The 26,716-nt window shown below is 31.6% G+C and overlaps 1 protein-coding gene across 2 annotated transcripts; it reads right to left on the reverse strand.

Annotated features, from left to right (window-relative positions):
• Window positions 1-746: 746 nt before the first annotated feature.
• On the reverse strand, window positions 747-11,443 carry LOC128173774 (receptor-type tyrosine-protein phosphatase epsilon-like). Of its 2 annotated transcripts, XM_052839441.1 has the most exons (20): window positions 11,242-11,442; window positions 10,520-10,771; window positions 10,245-10,382; window positions 8,349-8,464; window positions 7,901-8,013; window positions 7,496-7,572; window positions 5,962-6,266; window positions 5,514-5,601; window positions 4,995-5,092; window positions 4,772-4,903; window positions 4,068-4,216; window positions 3,383-3,518; window positions 3,013-3,156; window positions 2,749-2,836; window positions 2,528-2,601; window positions 2,310-2,444; window positions 2,055-2,174; window positions 1,620-1,765; window positions 1,123-1,258; window positions 747-938 (listed from the first exon to the last, which is right to left on the reverse strand). In XM_052839441.1, exons 1-20 carry the CDS (start codon window positions 11,342-11,344, stop codon window positions 882-884), a joined length of 2,607 nt encoding a protein of 868 aa, XP_052695401.1. In that variant the 5' UTR covers window positions 11,345-11,442; the 3' UTR covers window positions 747-881. The 2 variants fall into 2 exon arrangements, 1 of the variants encoding a protein (XP_052695401.1); XR_008242562.1 differs by lacking the exons at window positions 747-938; window positions 1,123-1,258; window positions 1,620-1,765; window positions 2,528-2,601 and adding exons at window positions 5,180-5,216; window positions 5,315-5,379 and having other exon boundaries at window positions 11,242-11,443.
• Window positions 11,444-26,716: the final 15,273 nt, after the last annotated feature.

Genomic DNA, 26,716 nt, shown 5'->3' on the forward strand with positions numbered 1-26,716 from the left:
TTTTTTTTTTAAATATTTAAATGCTTTATTCTATTCGTTTTTTAGACAAGTAAAGTATGAGAATAAAATGTTTGTTAAATAACTATTTAGTAGGTATGATAAGGAAGTATATTTTTTTAACTAACTTCCTAAATAATTGGATAAAATTAAAAGTGTGACTAAACGTTGGTGTTGTGGTTATTTTCAGAATGTTACCGGAACTGTTTTTCCCGGAAGAGTGCCGTACTACAAATAACATTGAACGGCCCCATCCTTAAATTTGCAATTAAAAAGGTTTTCTTTCTTCTTTTATTATCAATAAAAATAGCATTGACTAAAAAAATTAATAACAAGACAAAAGAAAAATAAAACATTAAGTATTTACTACAAGTATATAAATGCATGTGTTAGAATGTTATTATGAATTTTTTTGATTTTATATAACTCGAAGAAACAGATTAAAGGAGCGGGAATGGCATAGTATTTGTTCTGTTTGTACATGTAGCCACAAACAAAGACACAAAAAAAGAGTTCATAAAAATATATCAAACTCATTCTAAACACAAATTAACATCTCTCTCGAGTTAATATAAATAATTGCATAAAAAGAGTTCATTACAATAATGAAATAACATGCATGGCTTGATTGCAATAGCATTAAGGTAGACAATCTATTAATAATAAATCATCACAAAAAAAAAAAAAAAAAAAAAAAAAAAAAACACATGCATTTATCATGAACACTAGTAAAGTGAAATCTAACTGTTTACAACACAAATTTAGAGTTCATTTGCCTTTAATGTTTGTCTTAACAAAATTAAAAAAAAAAACGATAGCTATTGGTCTCTGAGTACATGTAACTACTTGTATCAGTAGCACATGACTGGTTGTGTATGGTATGTTCACTTGTTTTTATCTAAAAATCTCATCAAAGCGTCGTGTACCATGGTGTAATCATCCTGCAAGTAAATGAATTTATGACAGAAACGCTGACTCTTTGTGAAATGGTAAACATAATTCATAATAAAGTGATAAATTGTGTAGATACGTGTATTAATATTATCTCTAATGAAATATTTATCACGTGTATAAAATTTTAAGAAAACAGTGAATAAAAATACAATCTGTAACAGACTCATTTACCAAGGTTGAGCACAGTTCAGGACGTCTAGTTTGTAGGAGTCTGACAACAGAGAACACGTCTATCTCCTCGTCCATTGTCAGTTGTTGTATCAGGTTGTATACAGCACAGAACACGCCACACAGAGCGGCACCATCCCTTAGAGTAAATGAGAAAATGTAATTGTAACGATATTGTTATAATTTCATCAGATCAGCAGTGTATCGGATATTGTGACAGAAGCTTTAATGATATGATACAAATAAATTACTGTACAAATAAAAAGGCTTATCGATTGGATTATTTTTGCATTTGTAACAATGAGGAAAACCTGTTCATCAGACACTTTGTGGACAAATCAATTCTAAAGCATACCTTTCTAATTAGATTTATACAGATTTGGCATTTTTGGTGAATACAGAAACAAAAATTCATTTTTGACCCATTGGTATACAATTTACTCAATTAGGGATGAAGATAACACTCATCAATACATTATACATCATATATCGCGCATTACCTGCTGACGACAATGACCGGGTTGTCTGCTTTAACGTTCTGTACAAAGGATACTAAGCCAAGAATTTGTGATGTCGTCTGAGGATTGTCCTGTGAAAGGATGCTATTTGGGTCAATTATTTCAACCACCCAAACTTCATCACTGGACTGGTAAAAAATAGGGGATATTAATATAAATTATCTGAATATACCCACACTGAGAAGGCTGGAGGAGCACCAATTCCCCTTTCAATTTTATATATGATATGTTTAGCTTCAATATTTTATTGAGTAAATGAAATTACTAATATATGTGCTATGCAATTTATTTAGATATCTTTCTCTATGACACAGATAAGTGCTTCTGCAGGAAATGTATAAAGTCATAAAGAAAAAATACCTACGCAATCAGGCCCTCTTAAAAATGTTCAAAAAAGAAAGAAAAGTTGCATGTTACCTTTTCTTTGGAAATTTCAAGTTTCCTGCATTTGAATCCCGTTGGCAATTCTTGTTGTTGTTTAATTGTGTAAGGTGACACAGTTTTAGATTCTGTTGCAGTCGGTAGCCACTCATTTGCCTAATAGACACAGCAGATAAGTCGATTTTGCACCATAAAATCGAATATGATTATTCAATTTCTGGGCAGATGTAACTTTTAGGTAAACGACAAGGGAAACAAAATTAGATAATTGATGTTATAAAATTTTCTTACGAACTCTACATGGCAGAGAGGATCCATGCAAACAACTACTTTAGATTCATAATCGGTAATCAGTCGTATAAAGTCAACAGAATCTCCTGTGGTCGGATAATGGGTGGCGATAAACGCGTTCTGACAGGTTAAAGACTACAAGAGAAAAATAATTGTTTAGTATCATATTAAAATTTATGTTTGCTAATTTCATTTTTAGGGTTTGTTAAAAAACTTACGGGCAAGAATATTGCGTTAATGTAGTTTCCACGTTTTGGAACACTTGAAGGCAAGAACACTACGTATTTGTCAACTAAAGCATAAAAATGGTATCAAATGTACATTTTTAGAAAGCTATTAATAAAACAAAAGAGTAATAATTTATAAATGATGTGAATACTCTTTTTTATTACATCAAAATAAAAGAACCAGTTTCTTTTTACATAACAGTTTTACTTACGAGGGAGAATCGACGTTGATAATGATTTGTACTGCAATGCCATTTTGAAATCGTTTTCTGAGTACTGATGTCGAATCGACAGAAGCCTCTATAAAACGTTACAGAAACTCGTTTAAGATGTATTGCTTTTAAAAAAAACTCTTATTGTTTAAATAGATAGATGCTGTCATATTCGAATGATTTAAAAAAAAAAACTAACTATGATTGTTTGTCGAATTTTTTTTTTTTTTTGCAAAATAACAAAAAGCGTATTTATTCACCCACCTGAAACTCTTCTCGTAATGATGACACATATGCAGGATAATTACTTTTTGCCGATTGTGATTTTAGGTAGTCATTTCTTGTATGAACGTCAACAGGGGCTTTAAACATTTCGTGCAGAGTCAGAAATATTGTCTTGTATTGTTCCTGTAAGCAAAGTATACTGTTTTAAAAAAAAAATAATGAGAAAAAAGTTTCATGGATTATTTTTTAAAGATCCCAGAAAATAGGTTTATAGATATTGTTTAATATGCTCATAATTTCACACATACACAATATACTTAAGAAGATTTATAACGTTTCTATCCGCAAAGATGTAGAACAGAACAAATGTTTTAAATGATATACACAACAATGAAAAGGTTATGTTTACATAAGTTTGGACCATATTCATTCTCTTTTCTCGCATTTTCCTCACGTATTCTGCAATGTTAATTTTGGATTTTTGTTGGCCCTCTTCGTATAAAGCATCAATCGCTATAAAGGTTCCTGTTCTTCCAATTCCAGCACTACATTGATATAAAAAATATAATATTCGATAGAAGTACATTTGGTGCACAAACGTCAAGCACAGAATATAGGTATGTCATTATGTTATTGATTTGAACATATTTTATTGCATTATATATTGCAATGGGATTGAGCACAAGTTATAAAAACTTAAATCGCCCTCTCCCATTATTCTATTGAATATGTATATAAAAGAAAATAGGTTTCCCTAAAACATTTTTAATACAGACCCTTGTCCATTTGGAGGATAAGATTGAATATAGTACGTGCTAAGTTATTGTATTCGTCATATTTGGGCAATTTTAAACAAAACTACACAAACCCGATGAATGGGTTCTATTGAAATCAACTAAGGAGAAAACTTGCAATATTTTGTCAGAGACAGATTATTTTTTACCCAAATCAAAGGAACAAAAGCAAGAAGGGGGCGTTTTCCGAAGAAAACTTTAAATTAAATTAGGTTAGAACTAGGACGTATTTAAAAATGTCAAGCAATTAAGCACATGTGCTGAAAAGATATCTTCGAAATAAATATAAACAGGAATTACCTGCAGTGGACTAAAGTTGGAACTTTTAACTGGCCTAATTTTGTTCTTGTTACGTGGTTGTGGAACATCAAGAGACAAAGCGGATCGGGTGTACCGTGATCCGGCCAGGCTGTGTAATGATACTGTGTAATTGTTCTACTCTCATTCTGCTAAATATATCAATTAAGACACATATAAACTAGTACATGTAATTACAACATATACAGACTCATCGCCTTCTTAGGAAATGTTCTAAAGAATCTCCGCTATATTCAATTAATCTTACATTAAAAATATTTCTGAAAGTAATTGTTTGTATTTTGAATTTTTCATATATATATATATATATATATATATATATATATATATATATATATATATATATATATATATATATATATATATATATAGATTCATAATGAATGATTCAAAATTTACACCTGATCTTATTATTCATTATACGTTGAAGGTTTAGCAAAAGATTGCATGTATCCAGAATAAGGAACCATCTCTACTTTGCTTCAACAAAACGTTTACATAAATTTTGCACTCTCTACAATTTGTGAATAACTGTTTAAATTGCCTTAAGAACAATTATTATAAAACTTTGACGAACCTATGCCATACTATAAAAAAGTTTATCAGTTTCCCTTTAGTTACTATACAATGAGAGAGTCCCATTTTGAGATATTAAGGTAACGTTATAAGGAAGTTGGTAAACGAACCTCCTCGTTATATGTCAATCGCAGTTTACGGATGCTGTAACAAGCATAGTGTCGCTCTGTATCTGTATGTAATGTGAACATGTCACAGACCATGGTTTCTTCTAAATCTGGCCAATATTGGAAACATTTTGACTATGAAAAAAAAAGACAATTATAAACAACACATCACTTTCATAGTTGATATTTAACAGAAAAAGGCATAAAATGAATAATAACTATTTACCTTTGGTCCTTCCATCAGATTTGTAAGCATGACAATTTGTTCAACATGTTCTTGCCAAACCATTAACCAAAAGTCTCCAACAGTGTTTTGAGTTGGGCCTTTTAAAAAAGATACCCTTTTATTTCACGAGAGAAAATGTTCATTCTATTTTAAGTATTACATTAGTATCAGGAATAAAAATTCACCTTGTGTTGCGATGTAGCGATTTTCTTGGCAAAAACCCTGATAAAGAAGTGATTATGAAACATTTATAAATATACATAGCAGTTTTCAGCATTAATATAAGTAGTTTATGAATTTCATTATTAGATTATACTTACATCAATATAGTTAGCATTGATGTAGTCTGACTCTTTGTTTGCCAATTTTATCCTTGAATGATCATCTGCAAGTTTCAGTATTAAAAAAATATTTTTTATATTTCCTCTTGTGTTATTTTTGTTTACTGTTTAAACATTTTACCATCAGTATAGTTCATGTTTATTGATGTTATCTATTTAAAATACAGTTGATACTTACAGGGAAATGTCGTTTTGAATCTGTTCTTTGTGATATTTTCAGGAAGTTTTCCTATCTCACAGGGATACCTCTCGCCATATAATAAAGTCTATAGGTATATATAAAGAAAATAGAAAATAAGTTTGATCTATATCTGTGTGAAATGTATAAATATAAAAATTTGAAAACAAATTACTCATAGTCTCTTACTATAAATCTAATTCATGATATTGAAACGAAATAACCTGTAACCAAGTTTACTAAAAAGCCATTGGTAGTAGTATTGACATAAACATTGAATGTTGGTATCATTTTTAAGATACTTTATTTTGAGATTATGTTTCATTACATACTGGACACTCATTTTACACAATTCTTTGTTTCAAAATTTCATATATGTTCTGCATTTAAGCGGTTCTTATGAGTTAAATGCCTTATAGAAGTGCACTATTCTTACACAATTACATACCGAATAATTCTTTTTAAAACAGTCGTCTTCATTCCTTGAGTTTTCCTCAATGACATTTCCCAAGTTATCTACTGCAATATCGGGTATTGGTTTCTCATTTATATACAAATCTCCATACGGGTTTTCATCGTGTATTTTTTCACCAATATCGACATCTTCACCACTTAGATCAATGCTCTGGCTAAAGTTCTTTGTGTCTTCACCGTGTGTACTAAGTGATTTTGAAAACTCAGGCTGAGCAAGACTATCTTCTATGTCATTGTTTACACGTGTGTGAGACGAATATAACCTGGAGTTTGGAAACGCTTAAAAAAATTAAATAAAACGTTGAAGAAACGAGAAGACAAAATATGTATAGCTTATTTGAAAAAAGCAATGGTTCATTAATATGCTAACTGTTTCGCTACTCTAAGAATTTATTCATTATCAGTTCAAAACTGCAAACAAATACATCAAGGTTATTTTAAAAGGAAATATACCGTTACCTTGTTAATGGTTTGTTCGTATTGTAATCATATTATTACTACCTATTTGGCTTGTTACTGACTGACTACGAAAATATATCGGATTGATCAATTTCATGAATTTATGTAGATTGGCCATACGTGTACATCTCGTAAAATTTTAAGAGTCGAACCATTCAAAACTTTTATTTTACTTTTACTTTTAAAATATTCGATGCACTCTCTATTCCATTTCAATGTCTTTGTCGTACTTATTTTAAAAGTTTTCTCTTTTTCTTCCGTAGAGGTTTGGCAAGTTTCTGACGCTGCCATTCTATTTTGCTCGAGAAACAAGTAAATGATGTATTTTTAAAAGCCAACTACCCTAATTTAAAAGTCACTTCTAAGGAAGTATGCGTAAATACTCCAAACAAAAGAAACGTGTATGAAACGCGGTTTCTTATTTTAAAAACGTACAATGTTGAGATAGGTATGTGAAACGTCCGCCATATTAGGAAATATAACATTTCTCCAGCCGGAAATAAAAATATATTTGGCACACTCGGGATTTTTTAAATCAACATAAGTGTGCCATTTTCGTCCGAAGGAAAACAAGTGTACAAAAAGCAGATTCTTATTTAATCTAACACTGACATAACAGTTACAAGTGTATCATTTAACTGAATTTGCACATTAGGCACAATCATTTTAACTGAATTTGCACATTAGGCACAATCGATACTTTGTTTTATGATTTAAATTAGGTAAAGTTAAATAGAGACATTCTGATCGTAGTACGGTTTATTCACAAGATGAAACTCTGCCATTCAGTCGACTGAATTATAACTAATGGTCTGGAAAGATGACTGAATGACATAGGTATGTCATTCAGCCACATTTCAGTTACCTTTCATTTAACTGAATGGCAGAGATTCATCCTGTGATTGATTGCGTATTATATCGCATTTTATCGTCTTTTGTTGGAATTGGTGAGGTGCAAGGAATGTGGGGCCAAAAATACCAAACGAAATTTTTAAAACCAAATTTCATTTTCATTATATAAATTATTCTTGAAATTAAAAACCGCTTACTATTCTTCGTTGTTGACTCGGTTTTCTTTTCTTTTCTTCGTTTTGTTTCTTCCTGCTCTCCCCTAGTAGTTTTTGTTCTGATAAACAGACATAATGAATCATCGATAAGTCTTAAACGTTCGCCAATTGTAAAATATTTGCTTTTATACCCGAGATTCTAGCAGTTAAACTCAATTACAAAAAATTTATTGAATTCCAAATATAGAAAAGTAAAGAGTATGGTTGAATAAGTCGATTCTTAATATGGCTCAATAAAAACAATTCCTTTACAATGAACAAGGAAACAAATTTCAAAAGAATGGGGGAGGGGGATTATAAATAATTTACAAATCAGTTAAAATAAGTTGTAATATACTATGAGATATCAATACCTCTCAAAATGCCATTAGCCATGTAAAAACATACCTCTTGTACAGAACTATTGCAACAATGGCAATTATTATAATGATAACTGCCGCTACGATACCACAAGCTATGAAAATAATGCTAGGCCCAATTTTCTCAGTATCGCTAGTTGTCTGTGATGATTGAAAAAGAGGGAATAATAATGTTGTTTACTATAGCACAATTAAATCAATGTAGACATTAAGATCATTGTTTACTTTATATGACTGTTAAAATTATATCGGTTTACGGCATGACATCAATTAACCATTAAATATAAATACAGCCTGAAACTCGCTTGGTTTTGCTTGATTTTTTGAAGTTTAAATTTCCACACTTATTTGTGTCTCAATTTAGTTTCTGTCAACTATTTGCACGTTAATTTTTTTCGGCAATCAAATAAAGTTATGAATAAATAAATAAATCAAACAAAATAGTTTAAATATACAAATACATAAAATAAATTTACCAGGATCGATTTATTGGTAATATTGATTTTTGAAAAGCAGTTTCCGGTTCTTTGATGACAGGACTGGTTTACACAGTCTGTGTCGCATGGATCTGTGCAGTCATTGTCTTTACAAGCTGCAAAAATTGAATGACATAGAGAATTTGTTTTATAAAACGTAGTTTTTAGATACACAGGTTGTTATTTTTAACCAGTTAACTTTAGATTTAATCATTTTTTTTCAACAAAAGGCTTTGCTAATACAGTTAAACTCGGTTATAGGGAAGTCCTAGGGACCAATGGATTTTCTTCGTTATATATGTAATTAGTTATATCCGAATAACTAATTCGTAATATTAACTGTAGCGAATTTACTATATGCATGTTTTCTATCGGATTGTAAACCGAAGAATTTATCTGAAAAAAAAATGCATCCAAACTATTATGGTAATTGGTTGTATAAACTGTTTTTTAACTGTAAATCATTCGTTTTAAAAGTGTAAAATCGTTATTATTCATCTTTTCGAAATTCAAAATCAGTTCGCTATATCCGCAAATTCGTTAAATCCGAATTCGTTATAACCGTAAAATTTGCAAAGATTTCTGAAATATTTTTAACCGGGGACTCAAAAAAACTTCGCTGTATCTGAGAATTCGCTATATCCGTGTTCCTATTAAACGAGTTTAACTGTATGTGTATGAATCTCAGGCTCCGATTAAACTAAAATGCGTTTGTTGCATATTAAATACACGTTATAAAATATGTTTAGTCATTCTTATTCAAATTTTAAGAGTAATTTAAAACTTTAAAACGAGTAATAATATTGTTTATCTATTTGATGTATCATCGGCACTGCAGGGAGGTATTTATAGGTCCTGGGAACAGTCGGATCAAGCTCTTAGAAATAAAATCTCTAGAACCATAAACAGATATATTTTTTAAAAAAGCCTAAAAAAAGTTTTTATAAACATTTATAAGTATCAAGTCCTTAAAACTTAAAGAGGTAACATACATTGTTACATTTTGTTTCATAAGGTTTGATTGTGCGTTGGATCTCTTCTATTTAAAATCATGTTTAGACAAGAAAATTAATTGAATCGTATGCATCAGCTTTGCTTCTTTTACATTTATAACTTCTGTATTTTTAATCACCGATCTAACTATTAAAATTTATTTGGCTTTAGCTAATTAATGCATACGATTCCAAACTGGCTGTGACAATAATTGTGCATTCGACAAAACCATAATAATGTCTAATTAGTATTTATATGTTCTAATGATGAGTAAATAAGCTAGTCTTGTCAATCAACGCCTTTTTCTTTGTTATCAATCGTAAGGAAATGAAGACGTCGGGCTAACGTTATATTGAAATTACAAGGTTTTGCGAAATCTTTTCAATCTTTAAGGTTGTTTTGCAAAAAATGGGCGTTAACACATATTGATTACTTACTATGAATTGATTCAAAATTATCTATTCTGTTATTGTGTTGAGTAAAATTAAGTTCGTTTAAATCGTTTAAAAGTTTGAATGATAGTTCTGAAATGGGTTTTCTGAATAGGATATGCAATTTGCAATATATTTCATTGAAATGGCGTTGCTCAATTTTATTAGCGACACTGTGTTTGAAATACATTAAGTTATTACATTATAACATTGACATTATGATCACGAAGACGAATCTAAAAAAAATTTAGAAATAAAATTTTGAAACCTATGGATCTCGCAGACAAATGTTCATGATAGGTTTTCTCACAATCAGTAAACCCGCGAGCTACCTTAAGATTATACTTTCCTGATCAGAATGAGGAAAAGGTATTGCTGATCTAATAATTACTGAAGACAGTTTTTGAATATTTGAGAATAATGGCCGCGGCATCTTATGTAGTAGAATAGTGCATCAACCGCGTTTACTTACCCTGGTCACAAAGTGGTTCCTGATATCCGAGAATACATTTGAGGCAGTGACCTGTGTTAATGTCACATCGTCCCTCCTGACAGTTTTTTGCACATCTATTTTTGCCGATCTCTTCGTTGTGTATTGACACATTGCAGCCTAAAATACAGAAACAAAATATAAACAAAATCGTGTTATTCAGTTCCTGTCAAATAAGTAGTAAAAAGGGTGATAATTCTTAAAAATGACGCATTGTTGTTATTAATAAAACAGGAATTCCCGTGCATTAAGCTTACCATAAACCTCCACTTCACACAGTTCGTTGTAGGCATACTTTGAGTAGAAAACAGGATATGTGATATTCTCTCTACGTTCATTGTAGTAGATGACGTAGCGTCCGGACACAGAACAGTTGATGCTTATGTCCTCAATTATCATTTCTTGTTTTGTTTGCTTTTCATGAAAACAGAGATGTCCGGTGTCCTTTGAAGTTGTGTTGGAAACGTACAAATAAAATCCAGCCATCCTTCTAGCAAATACCGTTGGCACTTAATAAATAAATATGTACGTTCAAATACGAAAAATCGTTAACAAAAAAAAAAGAACAACTTGAAGTCCATTTGAAATATTTCTTTTTTGATGCTTTTTAGCTATCTGTTGGAAATCGTTCAACCCCTACACACATTTGTGTTTTACAAAATACTTTTTCTTCGATTGTTACGTACGCACACATGGATACAGTTTCTATCGAATATTTGAATTACATATTGAAAAAAAAATATATTAAGGTAAAAATAAGAAGTTAACATAGTAAGCGAAAGGTTAAATACACTGACATGTAATCATAAAATAAAAAAGATATGTTCGTTCGAAGAATAAAATTATCTAGAATAAAGAAAACATAGTAATATTGTATAGAATTACATTATGGTTTAAACGTATAGAAACCACTAAATAGACCTTATAAAGCAGTAATTAATAAAGATATATTTTTTCTAAAATAAAGATTTAATCATACTTGGCTGATTATCAGTTATATAGTAGATGTTGATATGGCTGATGCTGAACACATTCCCCAGGTCCACTCTCCACTCAGCTGTATGTTGATCATCTGCTGACATTGTACATTGATGTCCACCAAGGGAACGATCAGTGTATGAACCATCCACTGCATTATCGCCACTATAGTAATTAGGATCAGACCACGGATGTTCTTGCCAGGTAGGTTTTCCAAGTGCTATATTTTCTTTAAAGAAATAGTGTACTAAAATGAACACAAGAGGGAATTTGAAAAACAATAACACCTTAGTCAATATGTCGTTATAAGTTTGTTTATATTCATGTCTTGCATTAATATCATTACTTATATAATAACACTCAAGGGAATGACACTTAAATACAAGAGGCCCATGGGGCCACATCGCTCACCTGAGCAACAATGGGCGTTCAAAAGATATTGTGCCATATGGTCCCTCGGTAGAATAACAAAAAATAAATATTGTTAAGTATTCGAATTTTACACCTATTTTTGCAAACACGTAATCTTTGACATTTTACCTTCATGAAATACTATTTTTTACCAGAATAAGAAATTCCAACGCAAGATATAAAACTAAACATTTGGTAGGGGTACACTGTTAAGTTGTCAACTTCCAATTCCCTATATTTTCGTTCTGCCCCCCCCCCCCCCTCCCCCCACTTTGTAAAGCGATCAAAATATATGAGAGCATATAGGTACATTTTTTTCATCAACTACTTACTTGGTATTGTATTTTTTAAAAAATATAATACTTATTGTATTTTATTTAAAAAATCCTACATGTATAGATGTGAAGAAGAAAAATGTTCCTCAATGTGCTCAATTCCTCAAATTAAAAACATTCAAAAATTTAATGTCTTCTCCATTATAATTAAATGACTGTTATTTACCTCGCGTACAAACCAGGATAATTTTCTGCTGTGATATTTTCTTAGGAATAGCGATAATTATTTTATCCCTGCAACAGAAATGTGTCAGAACTATGGAAACTGTTTTAAAGATGTCGTTTTTATTTACTCGTGTCTGGAAAAATATCAAAATTGATGTATTTCACATTATTTATTGTATAAAGAGGGGGCCCCAGAGAGTAGGTATATACAGAATATCATTCTTTTATTTTGTTTGTACAAGTATTTAACATACTCTAATTCATATAGAATTTCTAATGTTCAACCAAAATTTCAGCGTCAATCGTAGAATTATAAGCAAGATACAGAGCTCACAGTTCCCCTAGGGTTGAGTCATATTTTGTTCACACGAGTTTATTACATTCAGCTTAAGATTTTTAACTTGGTATTTTCTATTCAGCATTTAAAATGGAAAAAAAAGAATGGCCTAAGATTTTCAATTCTTTTATTCACTCAAGACCAGTTCACTGGTATATGAGGTTCAAAATCAGTTTATACAAATGTACACAAACACAGTCAAGGATCACATGTACAGTAGGAGTAATAATGACGAAAAAAGGTTAAGTTTACAATACAATAAGTTTTTAAAGTTGGTTTCTGGAAGAACAGACTGAACATTTTCTTAATAAATATTTACAATTTTTTTACTTTTTTAATCTTTAGTTTTTAAGATCTGTGTACAAACATAGAATTGTGAGCAAATCTCTGTATCTTGCTTAAGATTCGAAGCTTAACACTCAACTATGGTTAGTAAATAAAAATTGTAAACAATTAAGCACAAGAAACATGCACTATAACAAATAAAGAACACAATTTAGTTTTTCGAAATGAATCATATATATACATTTATATACCTACATATTTCCGTCAGCGATATCAAACTCTATATAAACTGAATAAACTCGAGAAAATGCCAAGCATCTCAACAAAACTTATTGCATTAATCTACCATTACGCAAAAGATAATGCCGAATTACCGATAGAATGAATTGTATTTCAGTACATTTTTGAAACATCAGATTTTGCATAATTTGCGCAGGTAAACAGTTAACTGTTTGATTTACCGAAGTCTCTGTTTGAATTGATACGTAAAAATCACGAAATACAGACGAGAGTTCCCAGGTTACAAAGCATAATGAAAACGAAAATCAGAACAAGCTAACACCAATGTCATGTGTGAAAACTGTCAACGCATTGAATTATTTAGCCTCAATTTACTTCACAAAATCGGCACCACTATATTTTGCATGAATCAAAAAAAAACTCCCTTCATACGCGAACTGTTGAATAACAAGCAAATTCATCATAGTCAGATCGACCCTTTTTCGTCTAATGTCATGGCTGCTTTAAACAGAGAACCTCGTTTTAGAAGTATGGAATACGAGTCTTGGTAAAATGGGTATGCAAACCCTGCCCGTGGCAAAATATAAGCCGGGGCAGATCGGCAATCGTCAATTCCAAGTACGCATTATTTTACAGCGATAATAAATATTGGTGGCAGGGGATAGTTTTTTTGGTCGAGGAAATGTGAGGCAGATAGTGCTCATATATGAGATTTAATTTTTCAGTGGATTTTTAAATTTGCTAAAATTGGTTTGGATGCAGGGGACACATGGTCCCAACTCTTGAGAATTTTTAAACATTTCAGAATAAAACAAGTACAACTTACATATAGCACTATAAAGAACAGCCAGGGACGGTCTCAAAATTTTCTGAAAAATTGCCCTTTTTTCACATTTTCACGGGTCCAGAACCACGCTTCAGTCCCGAGCAACTGCCATAAACTACAATAGGATTTGTAGCTTAATGTATACCCATGCAAATAATCACCAATTGATGGGGGGTCAATCACCTTCTTTTCGAGTGACATTTCGTGTTCTGAACCCACCCTACTTTTCAAGCACAAAACCGAAAGTGAAAATGTTGGCCTCAGTTTCGCATTTTTATTCCATATCTGATGAAAAGTGCTACCAGTATTAAAGTGTCATATATCAATGAAATTGGCATGAGCTCCTCTATCCACAAAATGAATGCAATAAATATTCTACCAATTTATACCCCTCAAATAACCAGCCAAACCCCAGGTTCTCCCTTTATTTCAAAATTTTGACCGGGTCTTTCCTTCGAAACTATCCCCTGCCACCTATTACTGGTCCATCAAATATCCTGAAATTTTAATGAGATTGGCAGATTAATAACTGCTAATCTTTTGATTTGCCCAGGCCAAGTCTTGCCTACCCATTTTACTGGATGCCGAACACGCCTTTCCTTTATTATTATTTTCGTAATAACTCTAAGTAGTTCTTGAGAAGAAGATTTTTAAAAATGCACCCCCCTTTTTCAAGGTTTCAAGTTTCAAGGTTTTCTCCGCTTTGAATACAGATCGGACTTTTATTTCTGCAATTTATATTTGCCATTCCATAAGGATGCTTTGTGCTAAATTTGGTTGAAATTGGATAAGCGGTTTTAGAGAAGAAGTTCAAAATGTAAAAAGTTTACAGACGGACGGACGGACGGACAGACAGACGGACGACGGACAAAAGGTGATCAGAAAAGCTCACTTGAACTTTCAGCTCAGGTGAGCTAAAAACCACATTAAGACATTAATAATGTTTTCAACAAATACTCGAGTAATGTAATAATAAAAATGTCTTAATAAATATATAAAACCGAAAATCTTTAGAACGAGGTAACTTAAATACCTGTGCATCGGAAATATTAAATCGTACACGGAGCATACACTGTTACGGAAATAAAAAAAAAAACTAGATACGATCTCGTTACGAGTAACGAGTAGGTCTTCCGTTCAATTTTTAAACGATAGCATTAAAATATCAATGAAATTTCAGAATTCCCCTCAACCACTCCCTTTCAGAAAATGTAAACGATTGTCATTATCCTTTAAAATGCTTTACAAAGAGTTTTGCTTTTTCTCATACAGAACATTAAAGATGTAAGATTTTTGTCCCCTAAAATCCCTAATTACGTCATGAATGGGTTTGGAAATGATTTTTACAAACTGATATTGTTACGATCAATAACTTTGTTCCTACAATGCATTACAAAATCTGTATCGTTTTTAAGTTATCTGTAATAGAGTTTACGACAGTCCTGGCCCCAAAATAAAGGGGCCAGCCCCTTTTTCTTGAGTTCATTCGAAAGGTCTCACGAATTATAACATTTTTTGTTCTTACACTTATCTAGAATTGTTGTTCATTTTATAATTACAAATGATAGAATATTTTAGGGGCCAGCCCTCTAGATCTTTAATGGGGACAGACATTGGTGTTTTGATTAATGGAATCGATTAGAATCATCAATACAGATATTTTCTCTTCTACAATGATTAACAAAATATGTCTCCTTCTCTAGATATATTGCGTCAAAGCTTTAGTACTTTGGCCAATAAAAATCCATAATTACGTAATAAATGGACGTGGCAATGATTTTTCTGATAGATAATGTAACGATCAACAACTTTGCTTCTATAATGCATTACAAAATCTTTATCGTTTTTACGTTATCTGTAATAGAGTTTACGAGTGTCTTGGCCCCTAATTTAAGGGGCCAGCCCCTTTCTCTTGAGTTCAGTCGAAAGGTCTCACGAATAATAACATTTTTTGTTCTTACACCTATCTAAAATTGTTTTTCATTTTTGAGATACAAATGATTGAATATTTTAGGGGCCAGCCCTATAGATCCTTAATGGGGACAGACAATTGTGTTTAGATTAGTGGAATTGATTATTTTTATTAAGACAGCCATTTTCTCTTCTACAATACTTAAGAAAATATGTTTCCTTCTCTAGTTATATCGTGATAAAATTTTAAGTACTCTGGCCCCTAAAAAACCCTAATTACGTCATAAATGGGCGTGGCAATGATTTTTCCTGATATATATTGTTACGATCAACAACTTTGCTTCTATAATGCATTACAAAATCTTTATCATTTTTAAGCTATTTCTCATAGAGTTTACGAGTGTCTTGGCCCCTAATTTAAGGGGCCAGCCCCTTTTTTTGATTTTGTTGAAAAGAACTTTTGATTTTCTACCACTTTTGTTATATATGACTTAACAAAATACCAACTGATAAAAAGATACAGATCAAAACGTATAAAAATTTTGGATAAAAATTCGTACCCATTTTTCGTGCCCAGGCGAGCTCAAAGAAATGGCGCCACTGGCGTAAAACAAAATTATAGTGCATAATTTCAGACTATAGACTACATATCCTGAAAATTTCATAATCATATCTCTGATAGTTTCTGAGATCAGCTCTGCACAAAATAGGTCGTAAAAACTACAACATGGCCGATAAATCGGTACCGGAAGTGACGACAACAAAAATTTCAAAAACATATAAAATTCAGATCATGACTCCTCATCTCTGAAAAAATGAATGAAATCGGCTGAATAGTTTTCGAGAAATCGCGTGCACAAAATTTGGAAAAAAAATAATAATAATAACTAGATACGATCTTGTTACGAGTAACGAGTAGGTCTTCCGTTCAATTTTTAAACGATACGATTAAAATATAAATGAAATTTCAAATTTCCCCCTCAACCACTCCCTTTCAGATGATGCATACGATTGTCAATATCCCTTGAAATGCTTAACAAAGAGTTTTGCGTTTTCACATACAGCACATTTAAGGTTTAAGATTTTAGTCCCCTAAAATCCCTAATTACGTTATTAATTGGTTTAGAAATTCGTTTTACAAAGTGATATTGTTACGACCAACAACTTTGTTTCTATTATGCATTACATAATCTTTATCGTTTTTAAGTTATTTGTAATAGACTTTACGAGTATCTTGGCCCCTAATTTAAGGGGCCAGTCCTATTTTCTTGAGTTCATTTGAACGGTCTCACGAATACTAACATTTTTTGTTCTTACACTTATCTAGAATTGTTGTTCATTTTTTAGATACAAATGATTGAATATTTTAGGGGCCAGCCCTCTAGATCCTTAATGGGGACAGACATTGGTGTTTTGATTAATGGAATCGATTAAAATCATCAATGCAAGCATTTTCTCTTCAACAATGCTTAACAAAATATGTCTATTTTTCTAGATAAATTGTGTCAAAGTTTTAGTACTTTGGCCCCTAAAAATCCCTAATTACGTAATGAATGGGCGTAGCAACGATCTTGCCTGAGAGATATTGTTACGGTCAACAACTTTGCTTCTATAATGCATTACAAAATCTTTATCGTTTTGAAATTATTTGTAATAGAGTTTATGAGTGTCTTGGCCCCTAATTTAAGGGGCCAGCCCCTATTTCTTGATTTTGTTGGAAAGGACTTTTGATTATCTACCACTTTTGTTATATATGTTTAAACAAAATATAATCTCATAAAAAGATACAGATCAAAACGTATGAAAAATTTGATTCGAAATTCGTACCCAATTTTCGAGCCTATGCGAGCTCCTAGAAATGGCGCCACTGGCGCTAAAAAACTACATTGTGCACAACTTTAACCTATGGTCTACCTATCCTGAAAATTTCATATTCCTATCTCTGATAGTCTTTGAGTTTATGTCTGCACAAAATGGGTCGTAAAAACTGACAAAATCGGCCGTAAATAGGAACCGGAAGTGCCGATTTCAAAATTTCAAAAAACTTCTAGAATTATGACCACTGGCAATCATCTGTGAAAAAATGGTCGAAATCGGCCGAATAGTTTTCGAGATATCGCGTGCACAAAATTTTGGGAAAAAAATAATAATAACTAGATACGATCTCGTTACGAGTAACGAGTAGGTCTTCCGTTCAATTTTTAAACGATACGATTAAAATATCAATGGAATTTTCAGAACCCCCCCCCCCCCCATCCACTCCCTGATAATGTATACGATTGTCAAAATCCTTTAAAAAACCCAATAAAGTGTTTTGCTTTTTCACATACAGAACCTTGAAGATTTAAGGTTTTGGTCCCCTAAAATCCCTAATAACGTAATAAATGGGTGTTGCAATGAGTTTCACAAACTGACATTGTTACGATCAACAACTCTGTTTGTATAATGCATTACAAAATCTTTATCGTTTTTAAGTTATTTGTAATAGAGTTTACGAGTGCCTTGGCCTCTAATTTAAAGGGCCAGCCCCTTTTTCTTGATTTCTTTGAAAAGGTCTTAAGAATACCAACATTTTTTGTTCTTACACCAATCTGAAATTGTTGATCATTTTTGAGATATAAATGATTGAATATTTTAGGGGCTAGCCCTCTTGATCCTTAATGGGGACAGAAGTTCGTGTTTTGATATGTGGAATCAATTTAAATCATTAATTCAAACATTTTCTCTTCTATGATGTCTAACAAAATATGTCTCCTTCTCTAGCTATATTGCGTGAAAGTTTAAGTACTTTGGCCCCTAAAAATCCCTAATTACGTAATAAATGGGCGTGGCCATAATTTTTTCTAATAGATATTGGTACGATCAACAACTTTGCTTCTATTATGCATTACAAAATCTTTATCATTTTTAAGTTATTTGTAATAGAGTTTACGAGTGTCTTGGCCCCTAAATTAAGGGGCCAGCCCCTTTTTCTTGATTTTGTTGGAAAGAACTTTTTATTATCTACTACTTTTGTTATATATGTTTTAACAAAATATCAACTGATAAAAAGATACAGATCAAAACGTATGAAAATTTTGAATGAAAATTCGAACCCAAATTTCGTGCCTCTGTGAGCTCCAAGGAATACAGCCACTGGCATAAAATTTAATAGGGCCTAACTTCAAGCTATACTCTACATATCCTGAAAGTTTCATACTCATATCTCTGATAGTTTCTGAGATCAGCTCTGCACAAAATAGGTCGTAAAAATTACAAAATCAACCTTAAATCGGTACCGGAAGTGACGACGTCAGAAATTTTAAAAACATATAAAATTCAAGTCACGTTCCATCATCTGTGAAAAAATGATTGAAATCAGTTGAATGGTTTTTGAGAAATCGCATGCACAAAATTTGGAAAAAAATAATAATAATAATAATAAGAAGAAACAGTACGAAAACAATAAGGTCTTCCGTTGGAAACGGAAGACCTTAACTAGATACGACCTCGTTACGAGTAACGAGTAGGTCTTCCGTCCGATTTTCTGTTTATTTTTAGTTTCAATGATACCATGATATATCGATACAATTTCAAAGTTACCCCTCCCCCCCCCCAAGTTTAAAGATAAAGAATAAAAACCCTAATTACGTCAAACATGGGCCTGACGATGACTTTTTCAAACCGATAATGTAGAGATCAACAACTTTGATTTTAAAATGCAAAACAAAATATTTATCGTTTTCAAGTTATTCGTAATAGACTTTACGAGTCTCTTGGTCCCTAATTAAAGGGGCCAGCCCCTTTTTCTTGATTTTATTGGATAGAACTTTTGATTTTCTACTACTTTTGTTCTATATGTCTTAACAAAATATCAACTGATAAAAAGATACTGATCAAAACATATGAAAATTTTGATTCGATATTTGTACCCCATTTTGGTGCCTAAGCGAGCTCCAAGGAATAGCGCCACTGGTGCAAAACAACTAAATAGTGCACAACTTCAAACCATGCTCTACCTTTCCTGAAAATTTCAAAGTCATATCTCTTACACTTTCTGAGATCAGCTCTGCACAAAATTGGTCGTAAAAATTTACAAAATCGACCGTAAATCCGGACCAGAAGTGACGACGACAAAAAATTCAAAAACATATAAAATTCAGATAATGTCCCATCATCTGTGAAAAAATTGTTGAGATCGGTTGAGTAGTTTTCGAGAAATCGCGTGCACAAAATTTGGAAAAAAAAATAATAATAAACAGTACGAAAACAATAAGGTCTTCCGTTGGAAACGGAAGACCTTAATAATAAGAAACAGTACGAAAACTATAAGGTCTTCCGTTGGAAACGGAAGATCTTAATTAACGATTACATGTTTGTTTTCATTAGATATATGTATAACAAACAAAAAGAAATCACGATCTTTTATTTATTGTTTAAACAAACATTTATATATATTTTTTCCCAAATCATATAGTAATTAAATGATTTTAACGGCTGATTCGTTCCGCGAAATATGTAACCACGATTGGGGAAATTATAATTACTTAATAAATCATTATAAAAGCATCGCATTTATTGATATATTGTTTATTTTTGATGTTTATCTATAAATTTACACGCATACATTATTAGCTAATATTTCTTGAATTTATCTGTTCAGTTTATTGCCGACCATGGATACGTTTGCGATCGGACATCAAAGGAAATATATGAATCGTGAAAAGTACACAAATACAACGCCCGTTTCTAATTCCTAATTTTGTCTATTTATATGTGTCAAATCGTTCGTTGATTAAAACCTTCTGTTTTTAAACGACTGAAGTCTTCAAATAAATCAACAAATATTATTTGTGTAGTAATTTATCGTTGTATAAAGTCATAAAAAACAACAACAAAAATACGGACATGCTCAAGAATGTGTACTTTAAATTCTACGGATTAAAATCTTATCAAAATGATGTTATATGAGTAATATTAGATTCCTCCAACCTTTACGCACGGGTTCTTTGATAATTTTTCTGTGAATCGCAAAGACCGATCCTTACATTTTGGAGTTCCGAATGAAAATGAAAGAAAACGATTTGAACGATAGGTGAACGCTAAACGAACGGTGTACGTTTTGTTAACGCAAAGTGGGCGCACGGTGAGCGCTTTGTTAACGGTGAGCACGCACGGAGCGGAACGGAGAGCGCAAGCAAACTCACAGTGAACGCACGGTGAGTGCACTCTGCGCACACGGTGAACGAACGAAAATGGGAAAGTAGAACGTTTCAGGGACTGTACTTGATCAAACCAAAAATCAATACAAACCAAAAATCTGAGAAAGTTATACACTCACACATCAGCAGAATCATCTCCTGTAAAAGATTAAATAGTGTGTGAAGGAAGTAAAATAATTCTGTATGAATATACAAAAAGATACCCAAACAAATTTTATACGTCTTTAGAGAGTGGAACCGTTTGTTCTTTTCCCAAGATTGATTTTTTCAACCAGTAAGTTTTTGTCAAAAACCCAATTTAAAAAGCTTTGTGAAAAATGTATACAGGTTTATATTTGGATTTTCAAAAACACTTTCGTTATTTTTAGCAAATTAAAATATCGTGATAAAATCATATTCGCCTGGACATCGGGCTACTCCTATCGAACTCCTGCCTTATCCTTTTATGTGCAGTATATCAAACACCATATTTTGTAAAAACAAAATTTACATAAAAATAGAAGTAAAAAAAAGAAATCCTTCCATTTTTAATGTTCACGAAGTACATGTACTTGTGAATAAGTGTAATGTTCTGTATAATGCTACGTAAATGCGGGAAACAAACTTCCTGATCTTATACATGTAGGGGTTGTATATTTATAACTGGTTTCTACTGTCTGGTAAACTAAGTACAACCCACGAACCAATGGATGAAGCCTCTTTCAAAGATATTAACTGAACTAATCAAAAAAAGATAAAATTAGTAATTGTAAGTAGAAAGCTTTGCCTAAATTTATCTTTGATAACCATCACGAACGATAATCGACTAAACCTAAAAGAAGTAAAAAAGTAAAAAAAAACAAAAAAAAACCCAAGAACCCCCCAAAAAACGCAAAAAAAGAAACCAGAAAAGAAGATATGCGTTTTTATCTTATATAGAAATATTGCCGATTCATACGTTAGTCTTACAAATAATACATTTTTTGTCATTTGGGGGACCTTGGTAGATTTCTTCTTTTTAATCATTAAAGGAGACATGGTTAAGCCAAAATATCAATAAATCGAGTACACTACTACGTACATGTATGAAGTTGGTGTTCCTCCGTTGGGTCAAGTTAGCGATTGACAGTAAAGAATAATGTACGTGTATTTGATAAAAACATATTGAAATATATAAAACTGCTTTAATTGGTGGATCATACAGACTGCATGACCATTCATAAAAATGGCACGTACTGCGTACTAAGAAGTTCTATGAACTATATTCACCTCTTTTACGACTACGTATTATAAAAAAACTGGTTTTTGTTTACATAAATAAATGGCAAATGAGAAAACAGTATTTTGATTTCATTTTTTAAAGAAAAATATAAGCATTGTTTTAAAAGCATGAACTGTCATATAGAAGCAAAAAGCGTCTGTACACGTAACATAATGTTCAACTCTTTCATTTTTTGAAATTAAATATGCAAGATATAAATTCAGAATATTATTTTAATATGTCTCACCCAGATATATTCTTCAAACAAACAGCTTTTTATACATAAGGGTCATTTGAAAATGTAGACGACAATGCATCATCAATTCTGGGTTTGGGAATCATTTACATTTTTGTCCATACTCATACATGTATGGTTTATCACCAGGCATATACATACTGTAAATGTACTATATTTGGCGTGTATGGTATTTCGAGGAAATATGATTTTGTTTAAGATTCTGTGGATTTGAATTAGCGCATTCCTGAATATGACTTTATATATATAATATATATATACAAAATATTAAGCGATGTACTTCATTAAGCGGAAACTGCATTCCGCAAAAAATGCAAAAAAGGATACACAGCCAAATGTAGTACGTTAATAGTAATCAGAAATATATATAATTTAACCGTTAAATAATATAATAAGATCTTACCAAAGAATATGAGTTTCCAAGTTCAGAAATAAGACAACTTGTCTGAACACTTTTTTTTTCATTGCAGCAACGGGAAGTAATTTTGAGGAGTGACATCTCTTACATGTAACACTTATACTGTGTATTTCCTTAAGAAATAAAAAAAGGCAATACTTTGTTTAAAAAGAAAAAAAGTTTGTTTTTTTCCATGAGCGAATATATTATTATTCTAGAACAACAAACGGCCAACTAAAATAAGATTGTTGTTTTATTACGCATATCTTTACACCTATTATGCTGAATGTATAAAGAAAAGTACTGTTATGGGATTCGTTTGGTGTGAAGAAAAACAAGATGTTGTTTATAAAATATATTGAATGTCTTTCAAAATGGCAAAATGCGTCAGTGCAGGGTTTTTTGAAAGGTATAAAAATAACTGAACCCTTTTTTCAGGCTAAGAGGTTTTAAGTTAATAGACTAGGTGGTTTTCAGGCTAATTAACCATGCCTTATTCAGGATTTACTAGTAATTCAGCGTTCCTTATTCAGGAAATCTTAGCTCTTATTCAGGGCTGAGCAAAGCAACGAAATTCTCAAATAAAAATAATCAGCACTTATATAGACAATAATCACGTGACAAACATAAATCTACATCTATACAATTCCACAATTTACACAATTAAAGGATGATAGTTAAAGAACTACATTTACATTGATAATAAAAATATCCTACGTATTGTTCATTAAAAAAAAATCATAACATAGAATACCATATATCTTATGTTAGCGAAAATCATTTCCAGTGGGTGTTCTTGACCTTGTGTCATTTGAACCCAGTAAAATGCATACAAATTACTTATGTATCTGATAAAAGGCTACAATAGTTTGTGTTTTAAGTAATAAGTGGATTGTACAAAGTAAAGTTACGCAATTAAGAAGGGTGGAGGGAGCAAAGCGACCAAGTCCCTTTTTAATCGCGTGTTTCTTAATATAATTTAACTTACTAAGAACATAAACCATTTTTTATTGGCTGATCAAAAAAGTCCGTGAAAATCAAATATTATCTCTTTTGATTACGGTTATCTTACCTGACAATTGGAATGTGACGTCGCTGTGAACTTAAAGAATTTCTTAACAATTATAAAGATCTGTTAACAGAGTATTAAGCGGCTGCTAATTAAGTGTAAAAAGGGCTACGTTCTAATTAACTTTATTTATTGCAGAGCTTATTCAATGTAAATTGGATTTCAAAATTATCCATCGTAGGTCGGATTAAGTTTTATTCATGATAATCAGTTATATGCTTATTTCAATAATTTTCAAGTTATCAAAAATATTTGTTAAGTGTTCTAGAAAATGAGGTTTTCAATTTGTAAAATTTAGCTGCCTGCTTTGAAAGTGCTAGTGTTTGACATAAGAAAGTAAAAAGCAATTGTACCTCAACGCCCAGCTGTCTTTCAATTGTTTTTCCATGTAAGTAAACGCCCGCCTTAATCTAAAAATATTAACTATGAAATAATATAAATACATTGGATCGTCCAAGTAAATGTACTTATCTTAATTGCTTATTTAAAATGGGATATCAAAGGAAAGTGGTTATACACTAGTCTTGTAGTTCTAAAAGCTTCATTACAATTATGCACTCAAGTATCAGCAAAAGAGCGCACACTTTCTAAATGGATAATTGCCAAATCTTAAAGTGGATCAAATGCAGGCACGGTGAATGGTCTATATGAATCAAGAACTTTCCTTTGCAACAGCAGAACCAATCAGGTAAATTAGCCAATGTTTTGAAATGTGCAGTTTGAACCGGACGCAATGGAAATAAGTTAAACAACCTTGATATTTGATAACATATAAAGCAAAAAGCAGCGAGGTCATTTACAACGCTAAGGCGGTAATATTGGTAATGACATTGTAACTTCATATATCAGTGCTTGTATGGTTTTTTTTTTCGTTTGAACATCAAAACTAATGTGTATTTTTAAGCATGATTAAAAACGTATCATTTTATTCGTCATGGTTAAAAAAGTTTTAGCTTGAATTAAAAAGGCAACTAGTTTTTGGCTGTTTTAATTAATTCATCCGAAAATAGAACCTCAAACTATAATGTGCATCGAATTTAACAACATTGTAAGGGCTCAAAGAACTGATATTGAAGTGCAGACTTTAATCTCATTTAAATAAAGTTTAAAAGTGCATTTGCCATGTAAAAATGGAGAATGTGTCGTGGTCTGTATCATAATAAGTTATCTACTCTTTATAAGCTATACACATCTTGTGTTTTAATATTTGCCAGAGTCATGTGAGATTGTATATGAAAGCATTTCTTGTTGTACATAAAATTTGTTGTTTCGAAAATGACTTTCAATTAGTAGCTACTTATAATGAACCCATTGACTTTTAAAAGTGTGCTATCGTTATGAACAAAATGCATGGGAAATATTACCTCTTGATGTCTATGATATTGATTGTAAAATATCAGTTAAACATTATAAGTAAATTTTCACGGGTTGCTAGTGCCTGTTGTATTTCTGTGACTGAATGTAAAAATATTACTGAGTCATTATAGTAAACTTAAAACATGTTAAAAAAATTAAAATATTACAAATTTGCAAGCTAGTAAGCTACATACATGGAACCGTTTTTGGGAAAATAAATGAAATGCAATATACGAAACATATGAAGTCTACTATATATAACATTTCCATTTATTAGAAACATTACCCTAATGTATCTATTAAAACTATTCACAATAATGAATTCCAATACATAGTTACCAAATGATGGAACCGAGTGCTCGACACTGCATTTACGTATAAATCAGCGAAACAGGCTCATTATAACAACTTGACCTATTTGCAATTAGTACAATATTTTAGATATTCTCTACACAGTTAAATAATACATATACTGATCAACATTATTTACACTGTACTGTATTCAAAACATTCTATCTACACACTCATACGTATTTGCTAACGTTATTAATTAATTGTTTTTAATCTTTAACCTATAATAGCATAAAATTGTATCCGTTTAAAGAATTACATTCCAAAAAAAAAATAACTTACAGGTCTGAGTCTGTATGCTTAGTCTCCGTTTGAACTTCAATACCACACCTGTCTGATAAGCAAGAAATACAAAACCGGAATACCAAAAAATACCCCCCGTCAAACACTGTCAGAAGTGACCAATACTGACCAATCACAAACCGTAAATCTAAAAATACCTATCTTTAAATGGAATAATCCAAACCACTGAAATAAATAAAGAAAACGGTCAATATTATCATTAAGAATATTGATGTTTAAGTTTACACACACACATCTGTTAGTAAAATGCAGCGCAAAGAGTGAAAAATGGACGAAATGAATGAATGAATGAATTACAAAATAATGCTAAAAATAAAAGTAGGTCAAACTATCACAAACTTCCCCAATCATGAAAAGACATCCCCGTCATTACAGACGGATAACTCAAATACTTACATGTATGATCATAAAAACAGTATACCTACAATTAGCTAAAAATGTCTGAATTTTAACCTAATAAAATATTTCTTTCCCTTGACCGACTCGTATATTCTAAAATGTGCTTCAAAATACTCAACTCTTTCCTTCGCCTGTCGCAAAACTGATACAGCTGATAATTTGCAAATTTCTTTGACAGTCGTCTAACTCATATATATTTCCTCAACTTAATCTCAGCATCAGGTTCAGAGCCATTCTCCTCCTCATCTTCGGGTGCAATGTCTTCCGCGGCTTCCCTTTCTGGCTGTGTAACCTCTTCTTCTACAACTCTTACTGGTTCCTTGAAATCTCTATGGGAGTTTTTTGTACCGGCACCTTTACAACTTGGATGTCATATTCTGAATTACTATCACAG

Source organism: Crassostrea angulata, chromosome 2, assembly GCF_025612915.1.
Source record: "Crassostrea angulata isolate pt1a10 chromosome 2, ASM2561291v2, whole genome shotgun sequence".
NCBI lineage: Eukaryota > Metazoa > Mollusca > Bivalvia > Ostreida > Ostreidae > Magallana > Magallana angulata.